The sequence below is a fragment of the Takifugu flavidus genome, chromosome 14 (genome assembly GCF_003711565.1).
Source record: "Takifugu flavidus isolate HTHZ2018 chromosome 14, ASM371156v2, whole genome shotgun sequence".
Taxonomy (NCBI): domain Eukaryota; kingdom Metazoa; phylum Chordata; class Actinopteri; order Tetraodontiformes; family Tetraodontidae; genus Takifugu; species Takifugu flavidus.
Genome location: NC_079533.1, coordinates 10,414,228 through 10,433,202, shown reverse-complemented (window position 1 = coordinate 10,433,202; position 18,975 = coordinate 10,414,228). Strand labels below are relative to the sequence as shown.

Here is an 18,975-nt window from a genome sequence, read left to right as displayed (position 1 = left end):
AGAGGATATATTAAAAAAAACAAAAAAAACAACCTCAGCTTTAAAAGATGCAGTTAATTTGAATAAATTATCTTTAGCTAGAGTGTCTTTACCTTCCTGTTGTTGTAGGAATCATATTCAGTGTTTTGGGTCTGTTCCACTCTTTTTATTGCCCCATTTTCAATGATGAGGCCCAGATTTACTCCCCTTTGTGTTTTCATTAGCCATTAGCTTGGAAACATTCTGAATTTAGCAGCAACTGAGACAAAACAGAGCTAATAATAGAGCAGCAGTATTGATTTATTTGGGTCTTTACACATGACTCTTTTCCAGAACAGTCCTAACTGCTCTGACAAAATAAGTTTGCTTTGAACTGTTGAAAAATTTGAAGCCTCATGAGCCAAACCCGACTGAGCTGTGTTAAACACACGGTTTGTAAATTCCGTCACCACGGCGCCCTCAATCAAAACAAAATAAAAGATGCAAGCAGTGTGGGCTGGTGGGAGTTGTTGTCTTCATTATTAAATGATGACCATTGCCAAGCAAATTCCATCTGATGTGACTCGGTTGAAAATGATCATCAGGAAAATATTTTCATTTGTTTATTTATTCACATTTCCATCCGTGAGTCACGTGAAACCGTGAAACACACACGCATATATTACAAGGAAACCCATTGGCAACATTTTTGCGCACTAAACCAGACTGAATGGAGGAATTTTAAGGTCTAATTCAGTGTCAAAGCTGCACTGAAGAAGACAAACTTCAGTGGAAAGAGGAGAAGCCTTGTGATCCGCAGCATTTCATCCGTGGTGAAAAATGTCGCAGGTCTCAAAGATGGTGGGCCTTTCCTCTGAGTTCATTAATTAGTTAATTAGTTAATTAGTCTGAACAGATGGCTGTGCAACACAAGTCAGAAGGCTCACAAGGCTGGGAGCAGGAGGAAGGAAGGAAAAGGTGAGCGAAGTGTCAGGATGAAATCTCCAATGTCACCAATCTCTCAGCCGGGCCGTGTGCAGCAGACATCTTCCCACTCCTTCATCCATCTTTCTCCAAGTGACATAGCAGATGATGAATTAATGAGAAATGTACAGAAAGTGTATCATTTTACTGGAAAAGGATGTGTGTCATGGGAGTGTGTGAAAGAAGGAGGCCTCAAACCATATGGTGCCGTGGTCACACCGCAGGACCACTTATTTGAATGAATACTTAGCATCAGTGCAGATCGAGAAAAAAAAAAGGCATTTCGGATGGTTTATTTTTAGACTGCTCCCATCTCCCCCTTCTGTTTGCTCCTCCCTCCATGTCTTTGTATGATTCTCCCCAGGCTCGTCAGTCTTTATTCCTGTTCTATCTCTCTTTTGCCTTATTATCGACTCCCCATCGGTCTCTTAAAGGTGCAGGAGTTCGGCTGAAACGAAGCTGTTACGTGTAGCTGCTGGGTAATATTAAAGATTAGAATATAAACGTATTAAAAGATAGTATGCTTGCATTTTTCACTCTAATTCACACTCTGTGTTGGAGAGGGGCACTATTAAAAATTGAGATGGCTGGTGCATTATTCATATATATATTTTACTCAAGGCACGCAACCAAGTAGCGCACATATGCGCATACAAACCAGAACTGTGTACATTTGACATTATGCTCGCTTATGTTTTTTGTAAACATACAAACACAGGAGGATTAATGGTTTAGCACATGTAACCTATTTAGACGGAGAGCCAGCACACTCACCCACATGTCAAAATTCCCAACATTGTTCAAGGAATTGAGGACACTGCGTCATTCCTCATAATCACCCAGCCGGATCGCCTTCTTCCTCAGCTTATAGGCACTTTCTACGTGGGGAGTTTCCCTGTTGTGATGTGCAACGCATGGGCGCACTTTAAACGAGTGTTAAAAATATCTTGCGATTTGACACAGAATTCCATAAATCCCTTTAAAGGCCTGGCTCAGGTGCATCGTTTGTCTGGCAGCTGTGGAGAGGGAAAAAAAAGACCACACACGAGCAGAAATGGAGCAGGACAAAGCTACAGGTCCAGCTAACACTCTGTTTGTCCTTGTCCCTGTACCTCTCTATTGGCACTGTCAATAACAGTCTGGATCATGTTACCCTCTGCTAATACTCACTGCAGCTCTTGGATGCCATCCTAAACTACTCCCATTTCTCTGTTTATCATTATTCTGATATGTTGAAACAGGCGTGATGCAATAAACAAGATCTGATTACTCAACCTGGCAACCGCAATGACAGCCACAGATCTGTGTGCAAACACCTCCGAAAAGATGAAGGCGAATGTAAATAGCACGACTCCGGCGTCATCCAGCAGCACAAGGGTACACACATACAGGGGCACACACTGCAAATCTCCAACAGAATGGACAAACAGAATACCCTTTAAACCAAATATACACTGAAATCAACAGACACACATGACAGCTTGGTTTTTGGTGGCTGAATCTCTGCCAACAGCACAGACCGGTCAGTGATGGATCAGAGCTTTGGTGAGTCACATATCGCTGCGTTTTTGGGGTTTTAAATTTTTTTTTTGACATGTAGAGAAATAAACATGATGCGCTGTAATGACAACAAACAGGTGACATCAGTAAAAAAAGACTGAAAATCCTTTTGAGTGATTGCTCTTGTTGTGTGAAGACTCATGCTATAGAAACTCTTATAAACAGTGAATTCTTTATTGTTATTAACCATCTGCTATGAATGCCCTGAAGGTCCTGGGACGCAGACAGTGTTTGCAGACAAGGCACCAACAAGACCTGCAGTTTGACTGTCTGAAGGCCCAAATATTCCCAGCATTCATTTTACTCCTCAACGGTTGGAATGTTACGCCATGATGGTTCAGGCTGTGGGTAGTTGTTGGAGACTGACTAACAGATTTGACTGCATATTCACAAAAAGCGACGGGATTTCCCCAGATTTAGATGGTAAACACGCAGAAGCTCCGCAAACAACCACCCTAACATGTTTTCGCAGATATGAAAACGGGTCTATTTTCAGATCTCCCATCCCATTCAGAATCGGTGTGACTTTGTCAGCATTTCCTTTGAGATTGTCACCATTTGTCCCTCTCTGTCCCGTTCTCGCCACCTGCACTTTTCCTCTCACTAGTTCTCCCTGGTGTAAGATGTCAGCATCGCTGTAATCACCTGAGATGTGTTGCTGCGGCCCGTCAGAACCTCAAAGATCATTTTGACAGTATTCTCCCCACCGGTGGGGATGGGGCGAATTTGATATTCATGTCCCCTGAGATATTAGTTTGGACGACACAACTTCAGACAGTGAAACACAAATATGGACAAGCAGGAGCTTTGTTCTTCTCTTCTGAGAACCATGGAGTCTAATAGCGCAAGTAAACGGTGCAGGTGCGCCAAACTTACCGAGCACACCGAGCCGATAGTTCATGGTGACCACGATGACATTTCCGTAGGCTGCAAGGACGCCCCCGTCAAACATGTTCCCTGAGCCCTCCATGAAAGAGCCGCCATGGATGAAAAGCATCACTGGTTTCTTGCGGCGATCCCGAATATCTGGAACGCACACACAATGGCAATTTGTTGCTTTAATGTTCACAGTGAAACATTGTAAAACCCATGTTGTATGGAACTCATGTTGGGAAACGTGTCAGTTCTTTTATTTCCAAATGATCATATCCACTAGTCATCAAAGTTATTGAGCTCTTCATTAATTTTACCTGAGCTACAAGTGCCATAACCCCCATTCAAACCAGCATTTAGATTTAGACTGACGCTGCCTTTAAAGATCCAGAAATTTCCTCTGAAAGATACTTCAGAAGCAAAGGTTTTTTTGTTTTTTTTTTGCTCAGTCTCTGATGTCTCTCCCCTCCCCAAATCAGCGCAGTGGTGCCTTCCCCAATTGTTCACCTCCGTGTGCAGAGCAAATGGTGCAGCCAGTTCTGATGCCCTCCGTTATTGCTGTCTCTGTGCTTCCCCTCCCCATGCAGCATCTGTGGTATGGTCTAAGTGTGTGAGCGAGGATAAGGCAGAGAGAGCTGCCAGTGCGTCCCATTTAGACCAAGCCTCTGCACTGTGCAGGGCCTGTGGATAATTTGTATGAAAGCCAGACCAAGTGGAAACATAAATAACAGCCACGGCATCTGTTTACCCTGATGAGCTTCAGCACTCAGAGACAGAGAGCCAGATAGGAGAAAAGAGTGAGGGGGAGGGAAGAGAGGCAGATAAAGGGGGAAGAATAAGGGGGAAAGACATGAAAATAGTGCAGCGGAACAACTGATGGAGGCATATGGGACTTAAACCAAAGAATACAATGGCAAAGATAAAGAAAAAGGAAACATTACAGAGCACAGCAAAAATGGTGAGGTACGCTAATGAACCCTCCAATTCACACCGTATTCACTCACACACACACACACACACACACACACACAAACTCTTGCATAGGCAGCTGCGATGTTGAGTCGCTATGGAAACTGCTTCTCGCTAATAGAACTGCACCAGCCATCCCATTGCACCGATTCACTGAATGCCTGTTGCCTTGGTAACAAATTCCAGTCACGTATTTGCACACCCGTCTGCATCACCACCTGAATCTCAGGTTATATATGCACTTGGGTGCGTCACTCACAATCTTGCATGCCTCTCACAAAAGTGAATGCAAATAAATGACACACACACACACACACACACAGACACACACACAGACGACACAGACAGACCCAGCTAAAAATATTAATAAGGCTGTCCTCTCTGATGTGCTTTTCTTACCGTCCCTGCTCTGGCGTAGTCTGAACTACAGCTGATTTCCCAAAGGATATGTAAACAAGTTATCAGGACAGTATATAGGAGTGACATCAGTCGGCTGTTACCAGCCCCATCGCAGGAACATTCACACCATAAATAAAATCCTGAAAGAAAAGACACTTTGGCAAAGGCATGGCTGCCATTTGCTGGGCCGAATCAGTATTTTGGTCATTTAGAATGGCTGTTTCACAGCTGTACAGAGATTACTGAGGGAATCGTGTTTAATACTAAGGTGTGGTAAGACATCGGACTATTCAAGGTCACGTCTTTGGTAGGGAAGCAACCCGAGCTTGTGCCGGAGGCTGAGACATACCGGCTAAATACAACCAACTTGATCTTGCCTCGGCACACAGATTGGGTTCTGGATCACCTAGATTGCACCTGGTGGAAGGCACAGAGCTCATGTGAGCTTACTAACAGTTCGCTCCTTCTTTGTTGGAGTTTATCCTTGTGAAAGCAAGGGGTCCCCTCCCTTCACCTACCTCAGAAAGTGGGCCCTGACTGCGCGGTTCTCTTGGGGGGGACTTCAACACTTACCCTGACAAGGACGGGGCCACCTGGAACTCAGTTAAAGGGCATCTGTGCCAGCCACAGTTACACTGTATTTAAACTTATAGGTGTCCAATTCTGAGCCAGGCACCAGGCCACTATAGGTGGAGGATCAACGTCGCCATATGTTGTGTACAGTGGGACGATGAGAAGTGTTGGACACAGAGTTTGACCAGGTGGCAGGGGAGAAAGCGGTACAAACCTGACGGGCCTAAATGAACAGTGAGATCTCTGTCAGGATGGTCCTCAACCCCTCTGTCCAACAGTGAATTGGCCACATCCCAGCACTGGCAGGGACATGGAATTCTAATGAAGGTTACATTAAGCTGAGAAAGTCCTACAAAGCAGGACTAGCTTGTAAGATTTCTGATGCATAATAGTTAGGCAGGTAATACCAAGAAGGAACACGATGAGGTGATGACTCAAGAAGTCAGGAGAACTTTATCCACATAGAAAAGGTGCATATTCTGCAGATAAATAGTGGCCCCATGGGAGCTCAAACCAGAATACTTTAGGATGTAGGGCTACACTATCATGCTGCATTATCTATTGGATACTGTGATTTGAGTATCTTCTTCTTTTATTGTTTGTTGTTTTTCAATCTAACCCGACCTACAACACTTGTGTCATGTCATGTTAAGCCTTACGGTGTATAAAGTGAAGAAAGCTTTGGATTAACTTCTGAAAAAGAAAACTTGACAATAAAATTTGGTTTGCAATTAATGTGTCTGTGTCTGAAGTTCCTGCCGGGGTATCAGCTTCATCTTCATCCAAACTACATTTCTACATTTCCTGAAGTAAATAAACCGACTACACTGTCATTATTGGGCAACAGTGTCATCTTGTAACATTTGTAGTCAGTGGTGGGTGGTGGGACTTTTTCAATGTGAAAAAAACAACGTGCCAAACGTGCAAAACTGCGCTGACGACACAGCTGAGGCCACGGGGGCATTGCTGGTGCAACAAGCGGGCTGGAGATGCTCAGGGGGTTTACCAGTGCAGCGTAGCTGTATATTAATTTGTAATTTCAACAGGCCAGCAATGATGTCATAAATAATTGTGTCCTGCACTCTTCTCAAAATCTGCAGGCGAATCTCTTCTTCTCCACGAGGCTGAGCGGCTCGCCAATCTCGTGATGTTGCCAGTGCGCAAGATCTTGCCAATCTTCGCCCTTCACAGATCGGTCTCGGGAGATCAACGGGAAGACTGATCTTCTGGGAGTGGACCAAAACTCTGCTCTCTTTCGAGATCTGAGTGAACAGCTCTCACAGCTCCAGAGCTTCCAAAACCAGAACACGTCAGAGAGGCCCATCAACGTCATTGGATAATTTAGTGGAACGACGGGGGGACACCTTTCATATTGCAGGTGAGGCAAGCTGCAAATTGAAGGACACTTGACCCTCGCCCAAATGGCGTTACAATCCTTTCAGACTGCTGAACAGACCTGCACAAATCTAGCACAACCTGGGATTTCCGTCCAGTGTGAACAGGATTTAATGACAAAAGCAAAGTAAGCATAAAAGAATAATTAGCTGTGTTGCATCCATTTAGCATAGCACTTACTGACAACATTTTAAATCCACAATGCCCTCAAATTTGACAGAATTCTTATTCCACATCAGAACAGATTACTTATTCAGAGCATGGTAAATATAGGAGTTTCTGCTACTTTTCAGTTTCTGTCTTGAGTCTCTACAGTGACATATTCTTTAAAAAACAAAAAATGATGAGCAAGTTAAGTAGAATTTTCAGACATTTCCAGACAGCCTCTTCTTGAGTCACTTAAACCTTTATATAACTTGTTTTGACATAATGATCATGCTCCTAAAGCCGATTTTAATCTTTAGCACTTACATGGTTCACCATTTTTACCCAAGAACTATAGCAGAACCTATTCTTTAAGCTGTAGATAAATGCGTATTAAGGACAAACCAATATTTATTTGATATTATGGGATTTATGATTTCATTATTTGTCACATTAGCCAATGAAAAGACAGAACACATTTTTCTCTCACCCATTTAAAACAACAAAAAGAAAAGAGAACCGTGGCAGCAGCAGGGTGAGGTTTAGCACAATCACTAGCATGAACAGGCGTGCAGGGTCATGGGGTGCAGCTCCCTCAGCCCATGTCTGAGGCCTATGGATCAACAAGGAGCGCTTTGTCACCCCTCCCTCCCCCAAACACTTGATTCACACCATCTTCTGAAACTAGCCTTCGATTGTTGTCAGAGTAATGTCTTATTTTGCAGCACCCGTCTTTTGTATGACCAGACTGATACAAGAATCAATATTGGAGCACATGGAAGTCAGAGAAATATCTCACAGCTCCTCACAAATGATTTTCAGAGGATCAAGATGCTGATGGGAGTATTTTTTTTATCTGGGAACCCTCAGTCTCCGATCCATACCTGAGCAATTATATCAGAAATTCAGCCTGGCCGATCCTGTCCAGCTCCATCAGCTGTCCACATAAATGTCAAGCTCCATCAGTCTGCTACTCATCCACACTCACAATGTCCTTTTTTTCTACACCTCCCTCTCTCTATCAACTCTCTCTAAATGTCATTTCATCATGCACTCGTCTTCATTAGGACTATTTTCCCCTACTTTTCCCCCTCGTTGCCCTCCCCTGTGCTCTGACGGCGCTCGGCTTTTCTTTTCCTTTCATCTCGATTCTATCATTCCGCTCCTCTTCCAGGTAATCCTGCGTGAATCCTTCCTCCTGTCTTCACCGTTAAGAAACCACACAATTGGATTAGCTACATCTGTCTCTTTTTAAACCGAGGTAATTAGAAAAGCGAGGGAAAGAGAATTCGATACACAAATACAAGCGAGTGCCCCCCAGCCTAAAATATAAAAGCCACACACATAGTCGCAAAATAGCACCTATATCGAGGCTCAGGCTTACAAATGCATCAGAAAACACACCAACTGCGCACGTTTTCATATCTCATGCACACCAACACAGATTTGAGCGATGTCAGTAAACAGTAATGAGAACATCTCCACATTATGACAAAAGAGCAAAAACTGATAAAAATATGAAGACAGACTATACGTGCTGATAAAAAAAAGGCAGGAACTAATGGAGTGGGACAATTGGTCTAACATTGATCAATCGGTGAGGGGATGAGAGCCTAATGTAGATCCAGGCAGAGTCAGGAAGAATGATTTGAGTCTGTGCTCAGGAGAAAGATGCTATTAACATGTAATGAGTTCAGAAAGCAGCTTAGTAGATGATCACACACAGATATAAACACAAGCCCCACAGAATTTGAAAAGTAGAGCAGAGCACGATCAGGGGGGGAAAAATGGTTTGCAATTAAAATACCTTCATCCTTTGGTCGGTTCATTGTAGACTCTTGTTTTTTTGTCAGCGGACCTGGGGAGGAGGGCGGGTTGGGGGGGTTGGAGAGACAAAAGACAAAATTCAAATTGGATTGCATTTGCAGGGAACACAGAGAGATTAGAAGAGGGAAAAACAGCAAAAGATCAGACTTTGTCTTTGATTCAGTGGCTGTGTACAGCAAATATTGACAAGGATTACACACATACACACCAAAACTCTCACACATGCGCGCCCCCAAAACTCGTCTGTTTTAACTACTGAGGATTTAGTGATGCACTGCCACATATATGACCCGAGGGGCCACCTCTCCTCGACCCCTCTCCCAATCAGTCATGACACACCGCTGCTCTGTGAAGAAAAATCAATCAGCAGGATCAAGCCATCACTCTTCGGTCAGGAAAAAGTGTCACAATTATCAGTCCTACAACATGCAGAGATAAAGCAGTGAGACCGAGACCTTCATCCAGCGGATCAATGTGTCCTCGGGTTAACGCCATGTTAGTCATCGGCATCTTTGGTTTTCGTTATTTCGTTTTGTTCCACCTGTGAAGTCGGCGTGACAGCATCCATCTGAGCAAAATTGCAGAGGAGACGGACTTAAACAGGCAGTTAAAGTCTCTTTCGGACGTGGCCAGTAACCAGCATTTATCACTAACACACCGGCCCAGTCTCAGTAACATCTTAACCAATAGGGAATCCATTATTTTTTTTCCTCTTGGCTTCTGTCAGAGGAGCGTTCCATCAGTCCACAATTACCAGGCTGTCTTCTGGCATTCTCAGTCATTGTCCACACACGAGCGGGAAGCCATTAAAACACGGTCACGTTCATGCATTACACGTCCGTGTGCCACACAGAGCATGCTAACAATGCCCTTTTCAACTGTCGTCATCCTCCTTATAGACACCCTGCTGAACGCTTTCTGCAAACTAATGGAGAGCTCAGCCTCTTATACATTAAAAAAAAGTCTACATTTGGTTGCCAAGGGATTCATCAACCTGCCAGCATGATGCTGACGCGCTTCTATCACTCCGTAGGACAGCAGTAGATCAGACGACCAAATGGCCACAGAGGAGAGACAAGGCACCACCGGATGCCGGCAGAGTTTTCTCCCATCTCTTAATATGAAAATGGCTTCCTCATACGAAATGTTTATCTTCTAAGTGGAAATAAGATCGATGCTGAACGTATTTTGGTGCATATGAGTACCCGCTCAGACGCCTGATCCAGACAGTGCTTCCTGCCGCGGACAGAGATGGTACAGTGGTTGGGACTGGGCTACAGAGCAAACAATTAGAGCGGCCAGTAATGGAAAACAGCACATTAATCCGGTGTCTGGTCAGCACTTCCACAGTACTTAGCACCACTCTGAAACCACACCTCAACGCTTAATGGAGAATTGATGATTTCATTCGTTTTTGGAAGATATAGCTAACTGATATTTGTGGACAGGCCTGCACACACACCAGCATACATGCACACACTTATGCCTGACTACTGCATCTCTCTGAGAAACCTTTAACACTATCAAAAGCAGTAAAGTTGTATCCCAGTTTCTAAGAGAACACAGACTCATTCAGTGTTGTCTGTAGTCATGTTGATGGCTGCATCTTGGCAACGTTAATGTTCTAACGTGGTTATATTAACTGACAGATTAGTTGAATACAGTCAAAACCAACCTGTAGATGAGCTGTAGTCTTTATTTATCATTTAATGTGGACTGGAACACTCAGAACAGTTGGACCAAAAAGTTAAACCTTCATATGGAGGGCATGTCCAGAGGCAACCAGAACCAGAGACTCATAACACCAAAGTGTACGTCAGGAAGTCAGCACGGATGACTGAGCTGAACATATATCGTAAAAAAGGAAACAAGCCTAGGAGAGGCTAAAACATGACGATAAAAAATTAAAGGCCATCACAACCTCAGAGACTCTGACTAAAGTGTAGCAAATGGAAGACCATATTTGGTGCGCACAGTCTTTGGACCACAGCACAAACATGTACATGTAACATTGAGGGACCGTTTGTCCAGAAACTAATATTATTAGCAATGTGACTAAGCTAAAAAAAAAACAAATACAAAGGATTACATATGAAAGAATCACCCAAGAGAACATTTCAGGGTTAAAAGTCATCAATCTCCTCTGCCTTGGTGTATAATGCCCATAGGGTGAGCATCACACGACGTGAAGGATCAGTGATCAGTGAAACCCGGTAGCCTACGCAGCGCCGCTCTTCATGGATTGTCCTAGCACTGTTTGACCTGTGCATCTCCATCTCTCAGTCAGCAGCGCTTCATTTCGGTTCAGTGAGCCAGTGAGCGCGGCGCAAGCTGTCTGCGGTCCCTCTGTATTTCCTCAGCGCATTAAACAAGATGAAGCTGCAGTATGTCATGTCTACGGTGGCTTGTCTGCTTGACAAGGTGTCAGACACGGCTTAGATTCATCGTCCTTCGTCCAGGCAGCATCTCCCGACACGTGTGGTTCTATTCTGCTGTCTCACTCTTTTACTGCTGCATCCTCTCCTCCAACGCCCTGCCTCCTGAAATATGGTTTTTAATAAAGAGCACAGTAAATGGCTGCTCTCACAGCCATAAACCTGAATGATTTTACACTCTTGGCTCAGGAGCACAGTGGAACTGTGCTTAAGTCTGACCACACAGCCAGGAGAAGTGTTAGATTGTGTTTCTCCGGACTTTATTTTGAAGCGGCAGCGGGCTACATGGAGGATTGGTGAGAAAGGACACGAAACTCCTTTGTATTCAGAACACTGACTGCTTCTCCTGCCATCTGAATAAAGATGGGAGGAGAGGAAGGGATGCTTTCAGGGCAAGAGCAGGGGGGAATCTGAGGATGCAAAAAGAAAAGAGCTGGGATTTTTCCTCCATCCAAGGAATAATGCCAAGGTCGGGGAGAATCTTTTGGTTTGAGGGAGAAGATGGGGAAATTTAGAACAGAACAGAATATGCTTTATTTGTCATTATACAATTTCACAATAAAATTTCACGGCCAGATGGAGGTTTAGAAAAAGGACTTCCAATTTTCTAATCAGATCAAACTGGTCAAGAAGTGGACGTTTACACTTTGGTGCTTACAATTCATTTTGAACCACCTACTTCTGTCGTGGATGCCACCAAGTGCAGCAAAACGTGGGACTAATATCTTCTCATGGTGGAGCAGACACTATAAGTACAGGCTACAATAGCTGACATCGGAGTGCTGGCATCTCTGACGGTTCTAAAATGTTTATTTATTTATTTATTTATTTGCAGGCCCAGCGGTTATGATTTGCCTCCTGCTATTTAATTTCTTCCTCCCCCCAGTTGCTATTTTGAGTGAAAGTGAACTGCGGGACAAGGTCAAGGTCATAGTGTTGATCGACACACTGCCATTAGCTCCTGTTAGCTAAATAATCAATGTCATTTTTGTGATCAGACTACAGTCGTACGGTGCATGATGATGTGAGGGCAGGGATGCAAGTGCGCCTCACAAGCACAACGTGGCCAGATTCAAAATAAACCTCCAATATGTATCCAATTCACATCCAACACTGTGAGTAGAAAATAAGTTAGCAAGGAGGGAGCAGGACAGCGAGGGAGGCGCTAATAAACACATAATGAAAGGTAAATAAAATCAATGAGAATATACAGAACAGCATCTGACAGGATGCTAATCTCATGCTGCTAACTAGCAATGAGGGAAGATGAAGTTTAAATATAAAGCTTTGTTTCTATTTCTGCTGACAATATGTTGAAGCTTTGAGGGTTTATTCTTTGCTTAAACAGTGACATCAGTTGGCAGAAGTACGAGGACGAGCTGGCACGGCCGCACCCCAACCCCTCTATTCCTTTAATGACAGGAAGAAGAAGGGCTTTTTTCCTCGCACCTTTTTACCCCAGATGGAAAGATAGTGATCTAATCAGATTCATGGCCAATTTGACTCCCTGAGGTCACTCCTTCTCATCTCTTGATGGTGGCAGACAAAACACTGCTTCCCAAATTGTGTCCAAGCCACTTGGAACACTCTTAGGCTTAATCGGAAACCTGACTGCTGGAGAATACTGGAACTGGGCTGTGGTTTTTAGGGAAAAACACTTTGATTGAACTCATGTTTACATTGCTGTTGTTCCTTATGGGTTGGTACAAGGCCAATGTCTGAACCACATAAAGACTTTGGCCTCGTACAAGATGAATCACCATATTCATATCCTTCCTTCAATAGGAGAATAACCGTAAAATTGGCACTGCATGCTTATCGGGAAAACATGGGATGTGCAGTTATGCTGTCAAATATTGGCATGATTCACAATAATGAGGCAGTATTCAGCACGCTAGCATGTAGAAAGACTCTCCTTGCTTGACTTGCCTTGGCATGGAAATGTTGGGGGAGCCTAAAGGCTAGACCTCAAGGCTTAAAGGAAATAGCCAAGTGTTTACAGGTAACCATCTGCCCAGTTCAGAGTTAAGATATGTCAGATACCAGGAACGGTGGAGGTCAAGATATGGTCTGGAAGACCATGAAAAACATGAGAGAACTGCTCACAGGATTGGTAGAAATCAAATCAGAATGTCCATTTGATAGCAAAAGACCTCCTAGAAAATTTGTCTGAATCTGAAATTCTGGTGCACTGTTAACCCTGGATCACGAGGATAGCCTTAATGGAAGAGTCGTCAGTAGAACATTCCTCCTGCGTCCTCAACCCTAAATCCAGCACCTGAAGTTTGCTGAAGAACATCGAGATGAGCCTGATGCATTTAGGGAACAAGTCCTGTAGACCGACCAGGATTAAATACAACTCTTGATCAATGGGCACAAGTTCTAAGAACCCCTTTCCAACCCCTGTCCAATCGGGGGTGGCTCCATCATGCGTTGATGATATATTGCAGCCCACGGCACCGGGAAACATTTGAAGGGTGGGGGAAGAATGGATTTAATAAAATTCCAACAAATACTGAAAGAAAACACACCACCATCTGTTGGCAATTGAAAAGAGGATGGCTTCTCCAAATGGATGTGTCATCTCAGAGATCATCTTGTGCTCGCTCGACTGGTCACATTAACAGGAAGTGGTGGGTGCCCCGACTGTTGCGTGCCAGCGTAAATGTTTGCGTTGCATTTGACTTCTTCTGTGGAATCGTATCCATTTTGCTTGAAATATCTCATCCTGTTTCAGTGATGAGAACTGAACAATATATCGTGTGTGTGTGCGAACTTTAGTAGGTGCAACATAATGAGCTTCAAGATGAGCATTTCGTGAGCAAAGTGAGGACATTTTTGTCAGGTCTTCACAACTTGGAAAGGCAGTTTGTGGCTTAAGACTTGGTTCTGAGGTTAAGGGACTTGGTTCAGGTTAATGGGGTTAGAGTTGGGCATTTATTGGTAGCATTACGATTAGTGAAAGATGTGAACGAGGTATTTTAATGAGAGTCCTCACAAAGTGTCTGTGTTTATTTGAACTCAATATCATTGCCAAATTCTTCTGGCACCTCTCAGCTGGCCCCAAATCCAGCGCTGAACAAATTCTTTGCAGTCCGGCATCTGCGTCGGGTTTGATTTCAGGGGCACGCCGCAGCGCTTTGGTCTCTGCTTCTCTGTCTCACACAGACGGCGAAACACATCCTTCGGGACGCCATCAGCCTTGTGTAAGCACTGACCCCTGACGATAAGTGACAGATTCTGACAAGCAAACGGGCCGACATGCAAAATCAGTCTCACTCATTTACACACATCTCCCGTGGGACACGGGACACTCGACATCATCCCCACGGCGTTTCGTGACATATATGGTCCCCAGCAGAGGTGAGATTATTTACCCCCCCTTCGTCTGCCCGTCTGTGTCCTGCGCCGCGTTCGTCCACGTTGAATATTTCTTCCAGGCCTCGGGGAAACGCTTCTCAATCAATAAATCGGAACACTGACGGTTTTGAGGTTGATCCAGTGGTGTCACTGACCAGTGACCACGTTGGAGGTATTTAAGGATTTCTGCACACGTCACAGCAACCACAGCAACATCTGGTCGATTCACAGCTCAAGAGGGAAAGATTGAGGCTAAACTGCGTCACTGGCCTGCACATAGCTGTCTAAATAAGGCAGCGGAGTTATTAGAAACGTGTTTACAGGGACGACGCTGCCTACCAGGTTACTTCACATGTCCTGGTGCCTTCACCTCCACAAGGCTAGTTCTGTGTACTCGTTGACCAATTAGTGACATCCAAAAGCACGTGACTGAATAATCTCTATGGCTGAACCACTGACAAACAACCCTATTAAAGAGAAAAGTGGTTATTAAAAACCGATAAAATAAAACTGTTTTCACCCATTTTGCAAACAAAAAAAATCCGATTGAAGTGTAGCAATTAACATTTTCATGGCTATTTTCACACATAAGAGGACCATTATGTTGATATTTCTGTTAGAGATAACACATAAAGTGTTTTTGGACCCACTTGAAGAGTAGAGACACTCACCGTCTTCAGTGGGGACGTAGATGTTGAGATAAAGGCAGTCCTCGCTCTGGTTCTGGACAAAAGTGGCGGCGGCGTCCAGGTTGTCTGTGAACCACACAGGCAGCATGATTTCTGGCAAAACCCCGTGCACGTTTTGAGGGCAGACTGATGCAAACTGAGTGGCGTTGCGGATCTCCTGCCATGAGCCTGGAGCCTCTGGGGGCTGGAAACGGCGCTCTCCGATGGGCGCCGTGGCGTACGGCACTCCTAAATATTGTTCCACGGGGGCCAAGATCTCATTGTTGAGCTCCCTCCTGATGCCGCGGACCTTTCCATAGACCGTGGATACTATGGGGTGTTTAAGGTCGACCCGTTGACACGAGGAAAGGGTGAGGTGGAGCACTAGTCCCAACAGTAACTGCAGACAGCAGTTGGCGATCTGAGAATGACGCTTCCCACCGTAGCCTTGGTGGCTCACAGCATTTAGAGGAAAAATCATGTCCAAAATAAACGCTGTTTTAGTCATAACAAGAGGGCTTGAACGGGGTCGAGGGAAAGGATCACAAACTGAGTGGGTGATGGTAAAGAAAGGCAAAAGGAGGATTTGTGGACAGGGACAGTTAACTGTTTTCCTGTGGTGACATGACGAGGTCGAGGTAACATTATCAGGTAGATTCTATGGTTGCGTCCACCTTCCCCTGCAGAACTCCTGATTGGTCCAGAGCTGCAGTCAGCAAATAGCACCTAGAAGACACAGACGTGCAGGTTATTTATGAGCAAAGGTCAAAAGACACATGGAGAATTTTGGTTGATTTTTGAAGGAAAAAAAGAGACAACATGAGACACAGATCGTGCAGATATTCACTTGAGTTGGAATCACTGAAAGCAGTTTAGTTCTGCGTTCTGCATTCAAAAGTGAGGTCATGAATAATCTCAGGCTCTGTGCTGTCAGAGTCTGTGCTGTCTGGCGTACAAAAGGAATGAGCTCCAGCAGACGATTTACTGCCTGGTAATACCACTCACAATGCTAATTGTAATTAGCATCGTGAGTGAATAGCATGACTAAAAAGAAGTGCATTTGATTAGCAGTGGTACGCTCTTCTCATGCTATCTAGATTTACAGTTACAAAATTGCACCAAAAGTGATATTTTGTGTTTTATATTTGCCAAACCAGATGGCTTGGGGCTTTCTTTGCATATTTCATGTGTGAACAAGACGCTTGAGAGCTGCTTTTATGATGGCCTCATCACAAAGGAACTCAGATAACCCATAGAATCCCAAAACTACCAAGAAGGCGTAATGTATAAAGGTAAGAAGGATCTAAAAGTAGAATTCTCTAGCTAAAATATGTGGTCGCGCGGATGACCCTGTGCAAAATAAAATTCAGAGAAACTGACGCCAATCAAATAAAAAGCTGTTTACATGGATGCAAGGGTTACGAGTCAGTTGGCCTTGTAGCTTTAAAGTCACCGACACTGTGTCAGTTACACGTTCCTGTCTCCCCTCAGTACACTTGCTTCTTGCTTCCACATCATTACAGATGAATGGGCACTTCTTATCTCGCTGTGGCTTTGAGAGACGCGGCCGTTTAGGTGTGATAAAGGCTTTATGTGGGGTTAACTCTTAGCTGAATGCGGCTTCATCCCCGTGCCCCAGTCCTGCGGTATACAGCAGAGATGACAGCAACATTAAAGGAGAGCCAGAGTCTGCGACGCAAATGGCGTTCATCGGGATCAACTCGGGAACAAACCGAGCTAGTTTAGCTTAGCATTGGAAGAGCTTTTATCATCAGATAGGATTATCAACACTTGACTTGTGTCTCAGCGGGATTTAGCTGGACCTTAACTGCTTTTCAGAGCGTGCAATGAGACAAAACACCTCATGCAGAATATCGCATCAGACACATGTTGTGGAGGATTGCTGACATACACCCAACACCCGTCAGTGCTCATTATGTCCCCTTAAACTATTTAGATATGCATTTTGAATGTGAAACCACCGTATATGATTATGTTCTGTCAGTAAATCAGATGTCACATCCAGCGGCGTGCCAAGGTCGGAGCCTATTCAGCATGCAAAACATTCCCATGCATGAAGGCAGCAGGATGCCAATTGCTGGCTAGGATAGCGTAAAGGTGTCCGTAAGGCGTTTGTTCGCAGCCTGTTGGCAGTTGTTATGTAGAACGTTGCTGCATGAGCGCGCACACACGTGTGAAATCCAACGAGGCATCGGGCGTTGCACGTGAAGGCTCCACAGCGAGCAGAACCTGGGCTCTCCTCACCCTCTCACACGTGACCCGCAAACAGCCGCGCTAATATCCACAGCATCTGTTAAAGTCAACCATCCGTGAGGTGAAGTGGCGCCGAGCGTGCATCTTTCCCCGCATAAAACGGCGCCGATGGACACACAAATCACCTGGCTGATTGAGGCCATTGCTTGGTGTGTTTAATAGGCAGTCCTGTCAGCTTAGGCTGATTGAGAAGGTAATACCCCTCCAGTGGGGCCCGTTTATGGGTCCGTTAAGGAAAACAGAACAGTTTCCTGATAGTTGCAGGATATTGTTGGAAAAGCTTCACTTGGGAATTCAGCTCCTTTCTTTCAGCACCTAACTTAAGTACTACATGCACATTTTGGCTGCCCAGCTGTTCTCCTCAGCTAGTCAGCATCTAAGTTTAGCGAGGCTGAACAAGTGTTGACTGAACTTGGCCATCTGTTATTCACCACTATTGTCCTTAAAGCTATGGAATAATATATAAATATAAAGGAAACCTTCCGTGATTGTACCGATACTCCAATACATATGCTCGCAGTGCATTATGGGATACCGCAAGTCCATTAACTCGGGTACAGCAAGTATTCAGACACCTCAAGCAACAGTGTGCACCCTAGATAGTGCACTAATAAGGGTATAGGACATGATTTTGAAACCAAATTCAAACCAAATTCAGGCTGAGGAGCCAACAGGCACCTTCACCTTTTTCCAAGTAGCAGCTTCTTCAGATCAAATCATGCAGGTGCCACACAGTCTAGTTTATATGTGGGGGCCACAGGGGTCCACCTGCACTCCGCAAAGATGTCTGCTAGTTAGGGAAGATGCCTTCTACCGCTTTTGATCTAAGTGGCTGATTAGAGGCCCCCGGAGTTTTAAATGGAATCAGAAACACAACTAGTTTGTTTTGAGTGTCAGTCAGGAGGAGACGTGCCGGATGGCATCAGTGGGCCCAGCCAACAGGCCGGGATGATATGGAGTTACACAGGAAGTGAATATGAGTGAAGAATGTCCGACTCCTGGTAGGAGCACCGTGTGATGTCAGAGTTCTAGGATACTGCCTGCCCCACTGGCTTTCATTCCTTTTAAAAACCGGGTCCTGGCAGGAAAGCTTCCACCTCATCTAGTCAATTAGAATCATTTGCGATTCATTTGGTCTCAGACCCGACAAGTCGGCTGAAATAAACATCTCCCGGTTAATTTTAGAGCCCAGTTTCTAAATTTACTCGAGGTGGCGACATCAAAACTGTCCAGTTGATTGATCAAGTGTCCAACAGCGAATAAACATTCCAAAAAAGACTGACAAGGCTTGTAAACAGCCAGACTTTATATCAGGAACTACAGCAATTAGATCAGATCTTCTGAAATCATCAGTGTCTTTAAATCACCGTCTCCAGGACCCCGAGGAGAACGTACATCACATACTTATATGGTATATAGGGTTGCAAATATAGGCATCCAGGCCGTCAGGAGACGAGAGCCTCTGGGACTCTGGACGTGACGTTTTGGTTTAGGCATGTTTCTGCTCTGTCCTGCACCATTTGGTGCTTCCAGAGAATTCGCTGTGTGTGTAAAAG

The 18,975-nt window shown here is 44.6% G+C and overlaps 1 protein-coding gene and 1 long non-coding RNA gene across 4 annotated transcripts in view; both read right to left on the bottom strand.

Moving 5' to 3' along the window:
- The window catches only part of nlgn2b (neuroligin 2b), a 40,764-nt gene that overhangs the window by 13,045 nt on the left and 8,744 nt on the right, over positions 1-18,975 (bottom strand). For 2 of the 3 annotated variants that reach the window (XM_057053936.1, XM_057053937.1), the window contains exons 2-4: positions 15,149-15,871; positions 8,663-8,713; positions 3,379-3,528 (exon numbers count right to left, since the gene is read on the bottom strand). In XM_057053936.1, the coding sequence (XP_056909916.1) occupies positions 3,379-3,528; positions 8,663-8,713; positions 15,149-15,653 (706 nt within the window). In that variant the 5' untranslated portion in view covers positions 15,654-15,871. The remainder of the gene's footprint in view (positions 1-3,378; positions 3,529-8,662; positions 8,714-15,148; positions 15,872-18,975) is intronic. The other variant, XM_057053938.1, reaches the window with a different exon arrangement.
- Positions 567-3,361, bottom strand: LOC130537267 (uncharacterized). The gene is made up of 2 exons (XR_008953588.1): positions 1,717-3,361; positions 567-1,025 (listed from the first exon to the last, which is right to left on the bottom strand). It is a non-coding gene; the product is annotated as an uncharacterized LOC130537267 (long non-coding RNA).